The sequence below is a fragment of the Chrysemys picta genome, chromosome 2 (genome assembly GCF_011386835.1).
Source record: "Chrysemys picta bellii isolate R12L10 chromosome 2, ASM1138683v2, whole genome shotgun sequence".
NCBI lineage: Eukaryota > Metazoa > Chordata > Testudines > Emydidae > Chrysemys > Chrysemys picta.
The window spans coordinates 169,974,218-169,989,799 of record NC_088792.1 but is presented as its reverse complement, the minus strand read 5'-3'; the positions used below and the strand labels follow the sequence as shown (position 1 = coordinate 169,989,799).

Here is a 15,582-nt window from a genome sequence, read left to right as displayed (position 1 = left end):
CGCAGCCCCCCCCCGGAGCACTGCTTTACCACGTTGTATCCGAATTCGTGTTATATCGGGTCGCATTATATTGGGGGTAGAGGTGTATTTATTTTCCTAGAGGAAAAGACACCCCAGTTTCCAGGTCTGCTCTGTCATCACCCAATTTTTAAAAAAAATGAACACTGTATAATATACAGAATATATGGACAATGTATATATTCAATATATTTTTCAGATTAAAGTATAAATGCTTACAGCAAGTGCACTTAATGTAAGTTTGTTTGCCAGAGCTGATGTCTTCTTCCTTGGTTGTCGTTCCAATGAAAAAGCATTTTATTCACGAGTTAGGTGTCTCATACTTCTACAGTGCAAGAGACTCATAGAACTGGAAGGGACCTTGAGAGGTCATCTAGTCCAGTTCTCTTTTTTGGGTTTTTGTTTTGTTTATTTACAAGGAATGCACCAAGTATTGTGTCTCTGAACACAGAATGAACAAGAACAAAAGGAGCTGTTTCTTACAGCACCCAAGCCGCTTTAGCCAACACCAGACTCAAAAGCTCTGTCAAGCTTTTTCCAAGGTCACATTGTGCTTAGGTTCCTGCTCTCTCCCCCTCCCTCTCTCTTCTTGTCTCGTTCTCAATTTGAGATCTCTCTCTCCACACCTCTTCCCCCCCCCCCCCAAGAAACAGATACTCATCCAAAACCTCCTGGGTGGGTTCACGTACACCAATTATTTTTTGTCAGATCCAAATTTCTTGCTTACGATATAGTCAAGATCCAGACTCCAGAGAAAATTGTAATGAAACAACAATAATGGTAAGTAAAAAGATTTTGGGGTCAATTCAAAAGCATCTGGTGGTCCGGATGTGGCTTGGGATCTGCCTATTGACTACCCCGACATATACCTATTGTCTTGGTAGGGGCTTATGGTTATAGTTATGTTAATTGAGGATGAATTCACACCTGTCAACCTCAGTGGGGTTTCAACTCAACCTGTAACAAGTTTCACCCCAGCTCATAACAATATTTATCTCCTTACAGTCCTGTTAGCCTGCAGGCGCAACACAAGTAGGGGGGGAGAGATTGGCTATTTCATCTTACCGCCACAATTGTCCCTTAAGTTCCAGTTACACTGGTGCAACCCTCCTGAAAACAAGGCTTGCAGAACCATAATTAGTGGCAATTAGGGCTGTCCATTAATCAGTTAAACTCATGCGATTACTCAAAAAAATTAATTGCGATAAAATATGTATCCCAATTAATCGCCGTTTTAATCGCACTGTTAAACAATAGAACACCAATTGAAATTTATTAAGTATTTTGATGTTTTTTCTACCTTTTCATATATATTGTATACTGTGTTGTAATTGAAATCAAAGTGTATATTATTTTGATTACAAATATTTGCACTGCAAAATCATAAACAAAAGAAATAGTATTTCAATTCACTTTATACAAGTACTGTAGTGCAATCTCTGTTGTGAAAGTGCAACTTTAAAATGTAGGGTTTTTTGTGTTCGATAACTGCACTCAAAAAACAAAACAATGTAAAACTTCAGAGCCTACAAATCCATTCAGTCCTAATTTTTGTTCAGCCAATCACTAAGAGAAACAATTTTGTTTACATTTACAGTAGATAATGCTGCCTGCTTCTTGTTTACGTCATCTGAAGTGAGAACAAGTGTTCTCATCGGCATTGTTATAGCTGGTGTTGCAAGATATTTACGTGCCAGAGATCCTAAACATTCTTATGTCCCCTTCATGCTTCAGCCACCATTCCAGAGGACATGCTTTCATGCTGATGACGGTCGTTAAAAAAATAAGCGTTAATTAAATTTGTGACTGAACTTCTTGGGGGAGAACTGTATGTCTGCTGCTCTATCTGCATTCTGCCATATATTTCATGTTATAGAAGTCTCGGATGATGACCCAGCACATTGTTCATTTTAATAACACTTTCACTGCAGATTTGACAAAATGCAAAGAAGGTACCAATGTGAGATTTCTAAAGATAGCTACAGCACTCGACTTAAGGTTGTCGAGTGCTTTTCTGTTACCTTTTCCGTAACTGGTGTTCGAGATGTGTTGCTCATGTCCATTCCACAATAGGTGTGTGCACTCGCCACTGGAGTGGCACCTCCATAGCATGCTATAACAGGTGCTGTGCTCCTCTCTGCCCCCCCGCCCCCAGTTCCTTCTTGCCAGACAACTCCCACAGAGGGGAAGGCGGGATGTGGAATGGACATGAGCAACACATCTCGAAGAACACCAGTTATGGAAAAGGTAACTCTTTTATTCTTCGAGTGATTGCTCATGCGTATCCACACTAGGTGATTACAAGCTATATCTGTTGAGGTGTTTAGGAGTTCAGACTCTCGGGACGGAGCACTGCCCTGCCGAACCCGGCATCCTCCCTGATCTGGGAGATGATCGCATAATGCAAGGTGAACGTGTGAACAGAAGACCAGCCCTACAAATGTGCTGAATGGGAACATGTGCTAAAAAGGCAGCCGACGAGGCTTGCACCCTAGTTGAATGTGCCCTTACAATCGGTGGCAGGGGATCCCCGCCAGGCGTAACAGGCACGCATACATGGGGTGATCCAGTTGGAGAGCCGCTGAGTGGAGATCGGCCGACCTCTCATGCACTCGGCCAAAGTGATGAACAGTTGCGAGGATTTCCTTAATGGCTTTGTCCGTTCCAGGTAAAAGGCCAGAGCCCATCGCACATCCAGCTGTGGAGGCGGCGCTCCTCACTGGATGCATGGGGCTTTGGACAGAGGAACCAGCAGAAAAATATCCTAAGCCATGTGGTAGGTGGAGACCACGTTGGGGAGGAATGAAGGATATGGTCAGAGGTGGACCTTACCCTTATGGAACACCGTGTATGGGGGTTCGGAGATCAGGGCCCTGAGCTCCGAGACCCATCTAGCTGATGTGATCGCCACCAGGAAGGCCATCTTCCTCGATAGGTGCGACCAGGAGCACGTAGCTAGCGGCTCAAATGGGGGACCTGTCAACCGGGCCAGCGCCATGTTCAGGTCCCACTGCAGGACTGGAGGCCCAAACCGCGCCTCGCTGGACAGCCCAGACAGCAGGAGCCACAACACCCTCCACATGGACCCGGCGGAGGCATAGACCTTGCAGTCATATCCACGGCATCCGACGCTGCCTGCAGGGTCGCCCTGGCAGCTGCTGTACCCTCCTCCACCAGAGCCTTGAACTCCTTTATGTCATACTCCTGGAGGGAGGCCTTGAATTCGGGCAGAGAGCCCCACAACTGAACTCATACCGACCCAGGAGGGCTTGATGGTTTGCCACCCTTAACCGGAAACTTGAGGACAAATAAACCTGTCTCCCGAATAAGTCCAGCCTCCTTGAGTCTTTATTTTTCGGAGTAGGGGCTGACTGGCCCTGCCTCTTCCTGTGGTTGACCATACAACCACCAGGGAGTTGGGGGCAGGGTGGGTGTACAGGTATTCATGCCCCTTGGCGGGCACAAAGTACTTCCGTTCCGCCCCTCTTAGAGATGGGGGCAAGGAAGCCGGGGTTTGCCACAAGGCATTTGTGGAGTGGGGAGGGCCACCCTGCCCAGCGCCAAGGCCGAGAGGACATTGAAGAAGGAGTTTGAGGGCTCCTCCACCTCTTCGGCTTGAAGATTGTAGCTCGATGCCACCCATTTCAACAGTTCCTGGTGGGTCTTAAGAGTCCTCCTATTGAACAGATGGAGAAGGAGCCATAATCACCTCATTGGGGAGGATGAGGATGGGGTGTGTTATTCTGCGTACCCACCAGTGCCAGAAGTCCCACCACTTGGTCACCCTCCGGCCACGGAACTGGAAATGAATGCCCTCACTGACTCCCTCTGGGAGGCTGAGATACGGAGGCTGACTGTCTCTCCGAGGCTCCAGCCACCGAGCAAACCACCACCAGGGGCTGCGTCAGGAGCCACGGGACCCATTGGTACCACAGTGCCAGCCAAGGAGCCTGGTGCCACTGCACCTGCTGTGGCACCGGCGGAGCAGGCTGTTCAGCCTGACTAGCCTTTTCCCATCGACTGACTACTACGAAGGGAGGCTGGGCTGGCATACGACTGCCGCTGTCCTGGACTGGGATGAGTGGTGGCATTGGGAATGGTGCTAACCACAAGACCGTGATCCCAGCGTGGAGGAGCAGGAATACTATTGGTAGCGCTGCTCGCAATCTGCTCCGATGGGCAGAAGATCCGCGACGACGAAGTGCCGGCGATCGACGCCTAGGACTGCGGGAGCAGTGCTGCAGCGGGGTCCTGGAGCGGGACGAAAAACGGGAATGGCGTTTATGCCTGTATCGCGACGGGCTATGATGGCCTCTCGGAGACGAGGACCTCTGCTGCCGTCTGTCCCGGTCTTGATGGGGCATGCTCTCCTTGCGAGGTAAACGTTCCCTCAAGTAGAGCGTTGCCTGGATCCCCTGCCACTTGGAACCAGACCAGACAACTTGGTGGGGGTCGACGGGGACCAATGCGGACTGCACACGGGGGCAGTTGCTGATCGGCAAACGGCATCAGGAACATTCCCTAGACCGCGAAAGGTACCGATCAGGTGGGGACTGCGGAGATCCAAGCAACGCCTTGCCTCTGGACCAGGGAGCCAATGATGGCAGGGCCCCTGGTACTGGCAGAGACATAACGTCCCAGGCTGCTTGCAGTGCCTCCGGCGTGGACGGCACCCGGACATCCGGGGAGGTCAGCGCTGAGTGGGGTGGGCTGCTCTGCTCAACCTGAGTCAGAGGCCTGGAGGCTGACGGGGATCGAGAACTGCCCAATGTGGGTCTAGTCTCTTCCCCGGTCTTGCTCTGGTGTCTAGGTGAAGACCCTTTCTTGGCGTGTCCCATGGATGGGGAGCGGTGCCGACTGCTGGAAGGTACCGAAGGGTCGCCGCACACCAACACCGTGGTACTTGGTGCTGACTCGGAGCAGCGCACCAGAGTTGGGGTCAACGCCGACTCCATCAGAATGGCTCGGAGCTAAATGTCCCTTTCCTTTTTGGTCTGAGGCTTGAATGAGCTGCAAATCTTGCAGTGATCCCCACTGAGATGGGTTCCCCCCAGACAGTGTAAAACAGTCCATGTGCGGCTCACTCACTGGTGCACTAACTAAACTAACACTAATCTAAACTACTTTAACTACAGGTACTACTAACTATGAACGAACAAGAGTTCAAGAGGAAAGCTGCAGCCAAACTGGAGCAGAGCAGTTCCAATGCACCTTCACTGGCAGCAAGAAGGAACTGAGGGTGGGAGGGGGAGCATGCAGTGTCCCTTATACCGCACCATGGAGGCGCCACTCCAGGGGTCGCTAGGGGCGCTCCCCTATAGGTACTGCTAGGGTAAAAATAACTTCCGGCACCGGTGTGCATGGCGAGCACACACACCTACCATGGAATGTACATGAGCAATCATTTGATGAATCTGAAGTGCCTTCCAAAAATCTGAGAGGGACAAGGTGTGGAGCATGCTTTCAGAAGTCTTAACAGAGCAACACTTTGATCCGGAAACTACACAACCTAAACCACGAAAAAAGAAAATCAATCTTCTGCTGATGGCATCTGACTCAGATAATGAAAATGAACATGCTTCAGTCCGCACTGCTTTGGATTGTTATTGAAAAGAACCTATCATCAGCATGGACACGTCCTCTGGAATGGTGGTTGAAACATGAAGGAACATATGAATCTTTAGCGCATCTGGCACGTAAATGTCTTTCAACACCAGCTACAACAGTGCCATGAGAATACTTGTTCTCACTTTCAAGTTACATAAACAAGAAGCTGGCAGCATTATCTCCTGCAAATTTAAACAAACTTGTTTGTCAAAGCAATTGGCTGAACAAGAAGTAGGACTGAGTGGACTTGCAAGCTCTAAAATTTTACATTGTTTTATTTTGAACACAGTTTTTTTGTACACAATTCTACATTTGTAAGTTCACATGGTAAAGAGATTGCACTACAGTCAGGGCCAGCTCCAGGCACCAGCTTCTCAAGCAAGTGCTTGGGGCGGCCGCTCCGGAGAGGGACGGCAGGTTCAGGTATTTGGCGGCAATTCGGCGGACGGTCCCTCACTCCGCTTGGGAGTGAAGGACCTCCCGTCCGAACTGCCGCCACAGATCGTGATCGCGGCTTTTTTTAAGATCGCGATCCTGGCTTTTTGTTTGTTTGTTTGGGCTTGCTATTTGAATGCATTAAAAGATTTGAGAAGTCAGCCACACACAAGAATCTTATTTTCCATGACTGGTACAAAATAAGCACTAAATTACTTTTAGTAAGAAAAATTATCGGAGATTAAATGAATCCCAAGCTAAAATAGTTTCAGACTTCAAATCTTTCTGGATGTGGCTGAATCAAAGGGCTTGTCTAGATGAAAAATTAGTGTGTGAAAATCTGGGATCTAAATCACTAGCCTGCTGTGCACTAAAAGTTCCTTAATATACAGTGACCTACTATGGTTTGAAACAAAAGTAGGTTACTGCACACTAGGGAACATTCAGTGCACAGCAGCAGGGTCCACATGGACAGCTAGTGTGCAGCACTCTGGAGTGGTGTAGAATTTACATCTAACTTGCACATAGTGTTTGTGTAGATGTGCCTTGCTTGGCTCTCTCTCCCCCTCTCTCTACTGGATATGTTATTAATTTAGATGATCTTCTAAAGACAAGTAGTCACTACTGGGAACATTTTCCTAAAGTGACCTTCAATTGTATGTGCACAGAACTGCATAAACAATTACTATACCCTCACATACAAGTTGCGTAGTTAGACATCTATTCAGTTTGTGTGGAGATGCAGTTATTGTGCTTGCAACCAAATGTGTATCATCTGTAAGCAAATGAGTAAGATCAGATTAAGATCACTGAAACTGTTGTCCTTTCAGCATTGCTATTTCTGTGCCACTTCAACAAGGTAATTAGTTCTAGGAGCAAGAGACTGCATCGATACAGATACAGTTGGGCTCATTCTGAAAGCAATAAATCATCTAAAGAGATAAGAAAATCACTTCATTACTTACAAATGAAAAAGATGATGTGATTTAAAGAGTCATGCTTGAAAACACACTAGCAGAATTCCTATGATCCATCATCCACAATAAAATGCATTATTTAAGAGCTATTTGACAGCAGGCAAGATGAAATATTTCTCTTTAACAATGCCCCCACCCCCAAAAGTTTTGCATATATACTGTAAACAAATGAAGTTATTTTTTCATACACACACTAGTTTGTTTTATACTAAAGGTACTTTTCTGCAAAACAATGGAGACATCATCCACCTTTCCACCACCAGCCTTTCCCCTCCTTCCAGTCATGCATCTCTGCCTGTCTCAGGCTTCTCCTCTGCATGTTTCAAAGGCCACATTAAGTTTAACATTGTCTGCGTCTCCAAGCACCTCCTTTTCTCAATTTCTGAGCTTCTGATCCCATTAGAGGTGGGCTCATTATTCACTGAAAATGTCCCTTCTTGCTGTTTTTTTTATTAATTGGCTATTGTTCAAAGCACACCACCTATATTTATGCCTTTTCTGGGGTGGTGATCACTATGGTATCATGATGCCTAGCCAGCTTGGAGAATTTAGGCCCAGAAGTTAAGTGACTTCCCCAAAGTCACCCAGGAAGTCTGTGGCAGAGCTAGGAACTGAAATCAGGTCTCCCAATTCCTAGTCCAGTGCCTTCACCAGAAGAATGCCCATCTTGTTTATTTAAAAGTGTTTTTGAAAGATGCTGGTTTAACATCATCCACCACCTTGCTGATGTTTTTCAGCATGCTCTGGAGGGCCCACTGGAAGGATGAGAGAAGACTTCAGTCTCTATGGTCCATTCAATCCTTGGCATCTCAGGCTTGCCAGGACAGCAGCTGGAAGTGCACAAGCAAAACTGTCTCACAAGAGCAAGAAATCCAAAATATACAGTTTTTCAGCCAAAACCTGGCATTATAAGACTACAGAAGCCCTTCCAGTGAACTGACCATCACGCATCTTAAAGTAGGTGGTAGGTAGAAGAGAGCAAGATTTGGTGGTCTGTCAGTTTTGCCTGTCTTTATGCTACCACGTATGGGCATAAAAAGAAAAGGCTAAAGGGCATTTCCTGCAAGAAATAGCTAACATTTGGACTGAACTTCTCCTTTATTCTCATCCTCTCTGAAGGTGAAGGAGAACATTCCGTGTGACACCCAAGAAGATGGGGCACAGAGGAGTATGTGGATTTTTGAGGTTAGGGTCAGACAGACTCATAAGAAAGAATCCCCCATTTTGTGCCTCTTATCTGCACCCAGCGCCTAAGTATCAATTGACATTAATAAAAGAGGAAATCTCACTCACCATTATGCTATCTATGTAATGTTATTTCACAGAAGCATTTTAGACTGAACAGAAATAGAAGAACAATTCAAGCTAGTCCTGCTCACTGACAGAGCAGCAAGTGCATTATTGCGCTGTTAACAACAGACTCTGCACTGGAGAAAATTCCCATTCCTACGGTGCAGAGAAGTTTTACAATTACTCAGGAAGCCCTAACTTGTACCCACTTGCCCAGGCCCTTGTATAACCTTTGGTCATTAGCACCTTTAGGCTCAGGCAACAACTGAAAAATCTGTTTGTGCCGAGGACATTGAGTCTAATTATTTAGAACAAAATGAATCACTACCAGTCCATTTTCGGATTTCAAAACCATTTATCAAAGATTATCCAGAGTTTTACCTGCCTAAAAGTTGTTAATCTAGTCTCTATTTTAATACTGTATTTTATGGCTCTTCCAGAACAATAGTCATTTGTGCTCCCATTGTGGAGCTGATTCTGCAGTAAATTAACATACTCCCGCAGCTGTACATGTCCCTACTGATCTCATTAATGATACCAATGGGACTACAAACACGTTCTGCATTAGAACTACACAAGGCAAGCAGTGTGAATTAGTATCTGCCAAACTGAAAATCAGTACTTTTGTATTTTCCCCCCAAATTCCCCACCTCGTAATTGCCTGTAGTATTCTTAGAGGGAAAGCTAGTCAAAAGCTGTATTAAAGGAAATCTCTCCTTTTCGCCATCAGGCCCTGGAGCAGACTGGGAAGCCTATCCCATATTATGCTCCTGTTACAAGATGTTGACTCAACACAGCCTCAGGGAGGTACGTCATCTGCTATTAAATACTGATACATCTATCAAAGAAAGTAAGGCTGATCTGCAGCATTCAAATGAAAGTGGGATTGAGACGAGAGTGTCACCAATTCTCAACTAAAGCAGGAAAAAATTTTTTTTTCTTGTTATGAAAGGCAGAACTACCATTAAACTCAAATTCAAATTGTTCAGACTTCTCGCCCCTTTCTTTTCTCTGCCCCCAAATGCCCCTCTTTACCATTTCTAACCTGCCATTTTTCTCAACTCCTCCATCCTTCTGAAGGAGGGTGGTGGGGTCTGAAGTCAGACCACAGGTGGAACTGAGTCTTCCAATATCATCAATAGTGTTTTGGAGAAAGAGCTGACAACAGATGATTGCTACTGAAAGAAAAAAGCCAATAGAAATTAAATGCAATATTTCTCTGCTAGAGAATTTGAGCCCCTTTATAAGAAATATGATTTCACTGTGAAAGTACCTGGTGATTTATTTTTATAGCAGATTTCTATATTTTCAAGGTTTACCTTTGTAAAATTCTCCAGTTTCACAGAACAATTTAAAAAGAGCTATTTAAACAACAGTGTGCACTATCCAGATAAACCCAAAGAACTCCAAGAACTTTTGTTCAGGAAATACATACATCCAGCTGATCAGACATAAAAGCAGACTTTCATTATTTGTAAATTTTGTATTTATTATAACAAAAGTTATGACATGTTCATTTGTGCATTCTGCTTTAATATAACTCTTGGTATGTAAATGATCTACAGTAAAGGAGCTCTATACAATCATGCTGGTTGTGGCAGCAATAAGGAACACAAATAAAATGTGCCTGTAAAAGTAAAAGGAAGAAAAAGAGACCGGAAGAAAAAGAGGCTGTTTTCTATGGTTTAAGAACCACCTAAATTTGTAGGTAATTTATACAGCCACTCAGTATGACAACCATGGCCCAAAGAGTCAAGAAAACAAAAGTCAGTTCAGGTTGTGTCCTTATGCCAAAACTACAAAACATTTTAAGCATCACTATACAACACAGATCTATTTACAGTAATTTCCCAATCAACTGTTCTCTCAGAGAAAATTAGTGAATCTCAGTGACTTAAGTCATCTGAAAGAGTAAAGCAACTCCTAGGAGTTAGTCTCCATATTCTACAAATGTCTATCATTTTCAAGACCAAAAAAGCCTTTTTCTTTCTCAAAGAAATACAGTATTACAATATTACTTAATCATTTAGCACTGGCATATTGCCCTGCTTTCCAAACAAACAAAAAAATGAGCCATTTAAAAAAAAATTACATCATCATGTCTCTCTGCAATATATTAAACCTTTTATTTTTTACACTTGATATGTTAAGGGGAAAGTTAACTAGTTTAAATCTTATTGGTAAATCATCTCTAGAACAATGTCAGTTGATATTAAAACTAACAAACAGAAAGAGAAGCTGCAGTTATCTGTAGTGGCAGGGTAAGGAAAACAAAATGTAGTAAAACCCCTGCAATAATGTGAGCCCTATTTGGGTCCTGCACTCATGTCTTCTTGTTCGTTAGCTTATTTCTGAACAGTATGCAGACTGGGTCATAGTGGTGTATCGTAATAGTCTGGCAGCTGATCCATCTGATACTGCCGCTGCTGCTGCTGCTGTTGTTGTTCCTGGTGTTGTTTCATAATCTCCTTGACCTCTTCTTCAAGCTCTGGTGGGATGATGAATTGGTCATCTGGATCTGGCTGGGCTGGGGCTGCAAAGTAGCCCCCAGTTTTTCTGAGAGGTGCATCAGTTGCTACTTCAATCAAGTTATGGCTCCTTTCCTGAGGAGCCACAGAACCATTGCCCCGTCGGCGCCCAATTGTACCAGTGCTGGAATAATCTGCTTTCCTGGAAAGGCCCGTTTCATCCTCATTCGCGCTAATGACAATGCCTTCATCGCTGGCTTCCACAGGCACTTGGAGCAACTGCTTCTCCTTTGCTCGGCTGCAGTGGATGTCCACCTCCACTTCCACCTGGCTGCCATTGGTAAAGACACCCTCAATTGGCTCTTCGTCATCACTGTCAAGGCCATTGTCAGAGAAGGCGCTGGAGAAGGTGGCGCTGGACAACTGCCTTTGGAAAGAATTGGACAGGCAGACTGGGTGAAGCATGCAGCGCTGTTCATTGGGGTATGCTGGGCTGTTCTCATTCATGGCTACCTGAGGGGGCTCATCAGAGGCTGTGGACCCCACCTCGCTGCTCATTTCAGAGGTGGAGATCTCGCTGCTAATTTCAGAGGCCATGCCGCTGCTGGAAGATGGCATTCCCAAAGCATCCGTAGGTCTGTCTTTAATGACTACGTTGACTGACTGGGGAAAGATGCCTGGGCTGGGAGGCGGGACTCCATTAAGCTCACAGCAGCAAAAGCTGTCCTCCGTCACATTCAGCTGAACCACCACCGCACTGATGCTGTCGTTGTAGCCGTAGCTCTGGGCCAAAGTGCAAAGCTTCTTTGCAGCCGCCAGTGGTTCAGGCACATTTCTGACCGCTTCCACCACCTCCTCGATGGAGAGGCTGTCCCACAATCCCTTGCTACCCAGAATGAAGAACTCGTCCTGCGGAGTCAAGGTAATTGACTGGACATGAGGGCGGGGCACAACGCTTGGGTGAAGGAAGGTGTATCCCAAGATTCTTGTGGAATCTGTCACGCCATTTACTTTACCATCCTGAAATTTAAAAAAAAGAGGACACGAAGTTGAGACTATAGAAAGACAAAAATGACTAGCACTTACATCTTACAAGCATTTTAGAAATGTCTATCTTCACAACATCCTGTGTGGCAGCTACACATCCCATCCATTTTATAGATAAGGAGCCAGAGTGATGAAGTTTTTTAGGGAAAAACGGATGTAGTCTCATCATATGGTGATAACACTCTTTTCATTTTACTAGCATCTCTGGAGGATGCTGAACAGAAGCTAGTGAAGCAAGTCCAGATAACTTGCATCCGAGAATTTTGAGAGCTGGTTGAGATGCTCATGGGACTGTTAATGTTGATTTTCCAGAAACCTTAGAGCACTGGGAAAGTTCCAGATGACTGGAAGAAAGCTAATCATGTGCCAATTTTTAAAAGGGTAAACAGGATGACCCTGATAATTATAGGCCTGTCAGCCTGACGCGAATCCTGGGCAAGATAATGGAGTGGCTGATATGGGACTCTATTAATAAAGAATTAAAGGAGGGTAATGTAAATAATGCAAATCAAGATGGGTTCATGGAAAATAGATCCTATCAAATTAACCTATCTTTTTTTAATGAAATGATAGGTTTGGGTGATATGGTAATAGTATCAGAGGGGTAGCCGTGTTAGTCTGGATCTGTAAAAAGCAACAGAGTCTCCTGTGGCACCTTTAAGACTAACAGACGTATTGGAGCATAAGCTTTCGTGGGTGAATACCCACTTTGTCAGACGCATGCGTCTGACGAAGTGGGTATTCACCCACGAAAGCTTATGGTAAGAGTATTGACATAATATCCTAGACTCTGTAAAGTCTTCGACATGACATTGCACCACATTAAATAGATTAAAAACTGGCTAGATGATTGGTCTCAAAATGTAACTGAAAATGGGGAATCAGCATCATGTGGATGTGTTTCCAGTGGGGTCCCGTAGGGATTGGTTCTTGGCACTCTGCTATTTAACATTTTTATCAATGACCTGGGAGAAAACAGATAGTTTGCAGATGACACAAAAATTGGGGTGGGGGTGGGGAGGAGAGTGGTAAATAATGAAGACAAGTCATTGATTCAGAGAGATCTGGATCGGTTGATGAACTGGGCATAAGCAAACAATATACATTTTAATACAGCTAAATGTAAATGTATACATCTAGGAACAAAAAGAGGGTAGGCCATACTTACATGATGGGGGATTCTATCCTGGAAAGCAATGACTCTGAAAAATATTTGGGGGTCATGGTAGATAATCAGTTGACCATGAGCTCCCAATGTGAAGCTGTGACCAAAACAGCTAATGCAATCCCGGGATCAAGAACCAGGGGAATCTCGAGTGGGAGCAGAGGGGTAATTTTTCCTCCAATATTTGGCACTTGTGCAACCATTGCTGGAATATAGCGTCCAGTTTGGCTGCCCACAATTCAAGAAGGATACTGATAAACTGGAGAGGGTTCAAAGAAGAGCCATGAGAATGATTAAAGGACTAGAAAACATGCCTTATAGTGATTGAGGTCCAATGGCTGGAAGTTGAACTAGAGAAATTCAGACTGGAAATGAGGTGTAAAATTTTGACAGTGAAGGTAATTAACTATTGGAACAATTTGCCAACGGTCGTGGTGGATTCTCCATCACTGACAAGTTTTAATCAAGATTGGATGTTTTTTCTAAATATGCTCTAGGAATTATTTTGGGCAAGTTCTATGGACTGAATTATACAGTGATTAGATTACAGTGATCCCTTCTGGCCCTAGACTCTATGAAGTGTCTTGCAAACAGCTACTTTGAGTTAGTGCAAGCACTGGGATTAGGACTCACGAGTTCATGGCTCCCAGTCTCATGCTTAGCTCACTACACCATTCTGTCTCAATGGACTTAATACAAGTTACAGTTATGGTGTCACATATACACAGGTCTGTCTCTAGTGCCCAAGAGGCTACTTGACAACATAATGGAGCATATAATTGAGCAAATAAAAAAAACTTTATGCTTTGGCTTGAGGCCCCCCGTAGAATCATTTCCCTGGTATGCACAACCACAATCCGCAGTAGCAGCCCGGCTCCCCACTCCAAGCATTGTGACCCGGCTTGTGGGGTAGCACCACCACTCAGGTTTGGCTTCATGGTCCCTCCATGGTGAGAGGGGCTGTGGGACCAACCCTGAGTGGCACAAATGGGGTTGCAGAACCTCCTTCTTTGGGGGTCCTCTCAACCTGGGGGCCCAGGGAAAACCAGCCCTTTTATCACCCGCCATCCCCAAAACCCCTGCAAATGGTACACACTGTGCATAAGGGTGTGGGGGGTCACTGCTCTGGCTAATGGCTCATGCAGCTACTGTCTTATTAGCCAGTCAGATCTGTCCCCCCACTTAAGGTATTTCATCTTGTGTATGACCCTCCCTGCCCCCACAAGTCCATATTGAACAATGGCTATAGGATCATAGGTTATGGTTTCTCTCCTGCAGCTATACATTATGTATCTCAGCTCAGCCCTTTGAAAGGTACAATTTAAAAATATTCTTTAAATTAAGCATGCAAGTCAAATATAGCAGAGTGCAAGTCTGTGTTTTTCAATCAGCTGAGCTGTAGTGAAACGTTTTACATGCTCCAATTACTTACTACACTTCCTCTTAGATATGACATTTCCCAAGGGGAGGAGGAGTAATATCTGAGCCGGAAAACACCATTAAAAATGTGTATTTAAGAAATAAATCCCATGTACATTCAAATCCCAAGATTCTGGCTTGGTTAGAATCTGAGCTGGCACGGTAAGGAGAGCAAGCATCTCAAGTGTTGTTGTGTTTGGTTTCCTGCCAGTCTTGTCGGGGATAACTGCAACCCTGCTAATTTAGAGAACCACGAAGGCAATGATTTATAAGCATTTGGTCCAACTGATGCCAGCAATGGCCACTACAGAACAAATAACCAAAGGAAAGTGAATGAAAATGAGGAAAGGGTAGGCCTTTAAAATGCCTCAGAACATAAAAACCTCTTTGGCCTGTAGGGTTCCATATTATAAATAAGCCTGACAGAATTGATAAGCCATCCAAGTGTGTGAAATTGGTGAATCATTTTAAGATTTAAAACAGGAATTCACTTTTCCTTTACAAAGGGACTTTCTGACAGCTGTCTGGTTATCTACAGTACGTGATGGAGTGGCTCGCTTCAAGCATGTCACATTTTAGATTCTAATCCCGCACCACTTTTGCTTGGCAAGTTTAACATCTAGGCATGTACAGCAGTAGGCTGAGCATCAAATTCTTAAGTAGGGATGTAGCAGACTAAAAAGAAAAGGACGGGCTTCTCTCTCTTTCTGCTTTCGATCAGTTCCCCACATGTATGTTCTGTGTCAGCTATCTGCCCTCTGGGTCTGTATCTTCTGAGGGAGGAGACTGGTTCTCTACTCTTTCAGTGGCTCACAACCTCCAATCTGTGGGTGTGCACAGACTGGATTCCCTGTGCAGAAGCTGCAGTCTCTCATACTACAGAGCTGCCTGCCAGAGCACAAGCCCATAACTGGCACAATACATTCTGTTGTGAGACAGAAAAAAGAGCCAGCTGTCTGTCAGCATCCAGGCTGGTCAGATAGCAGGAAGGAGCAGAGAAAGTCTCTTATGGAAGAAAAGACATCACACTCCAAGTTCTCTCTCAGCACTTTCCCACCCTACACGAAGTGGATGGGCTCTTCATTCTTACTCCAGCAACTCTCTTCCAGGTAGAAGTTGGTTTCCTCATCTTCCCCTGTTTAAGACCATCATGCTC

At 44.9% G+C, this 15,582-nt stretch overlaps 1 protein-coding gene across 1 annotated transcript in view; it reads right to left on the bottom strand.

The window, feature by feature from the left end:
- Positions 1 to 9,798: 9,798 nt before the first annotated feature.
- The window catches only part of PHLPP1 (PH domain and leucine rich repeat protein phosphatase 1), a 226,237-nt gene continuing 220,453 nt past the window's right edge, over positions 9,799 to 15,582 (bottom strand). The window contains exon 17 of the mRNA XM_008170599.4: positions 9,799 to 11,815. Within this exon, the coding sequence (XP_008168821.3) occupies positions 10,700 to 11,815 (1,116 nt within the window). The 3' untranslated portion in view covers positions 9,799 to 10,699. The remainder of the gene's footprint in view (positions 11,816 to 15,582) is intronic.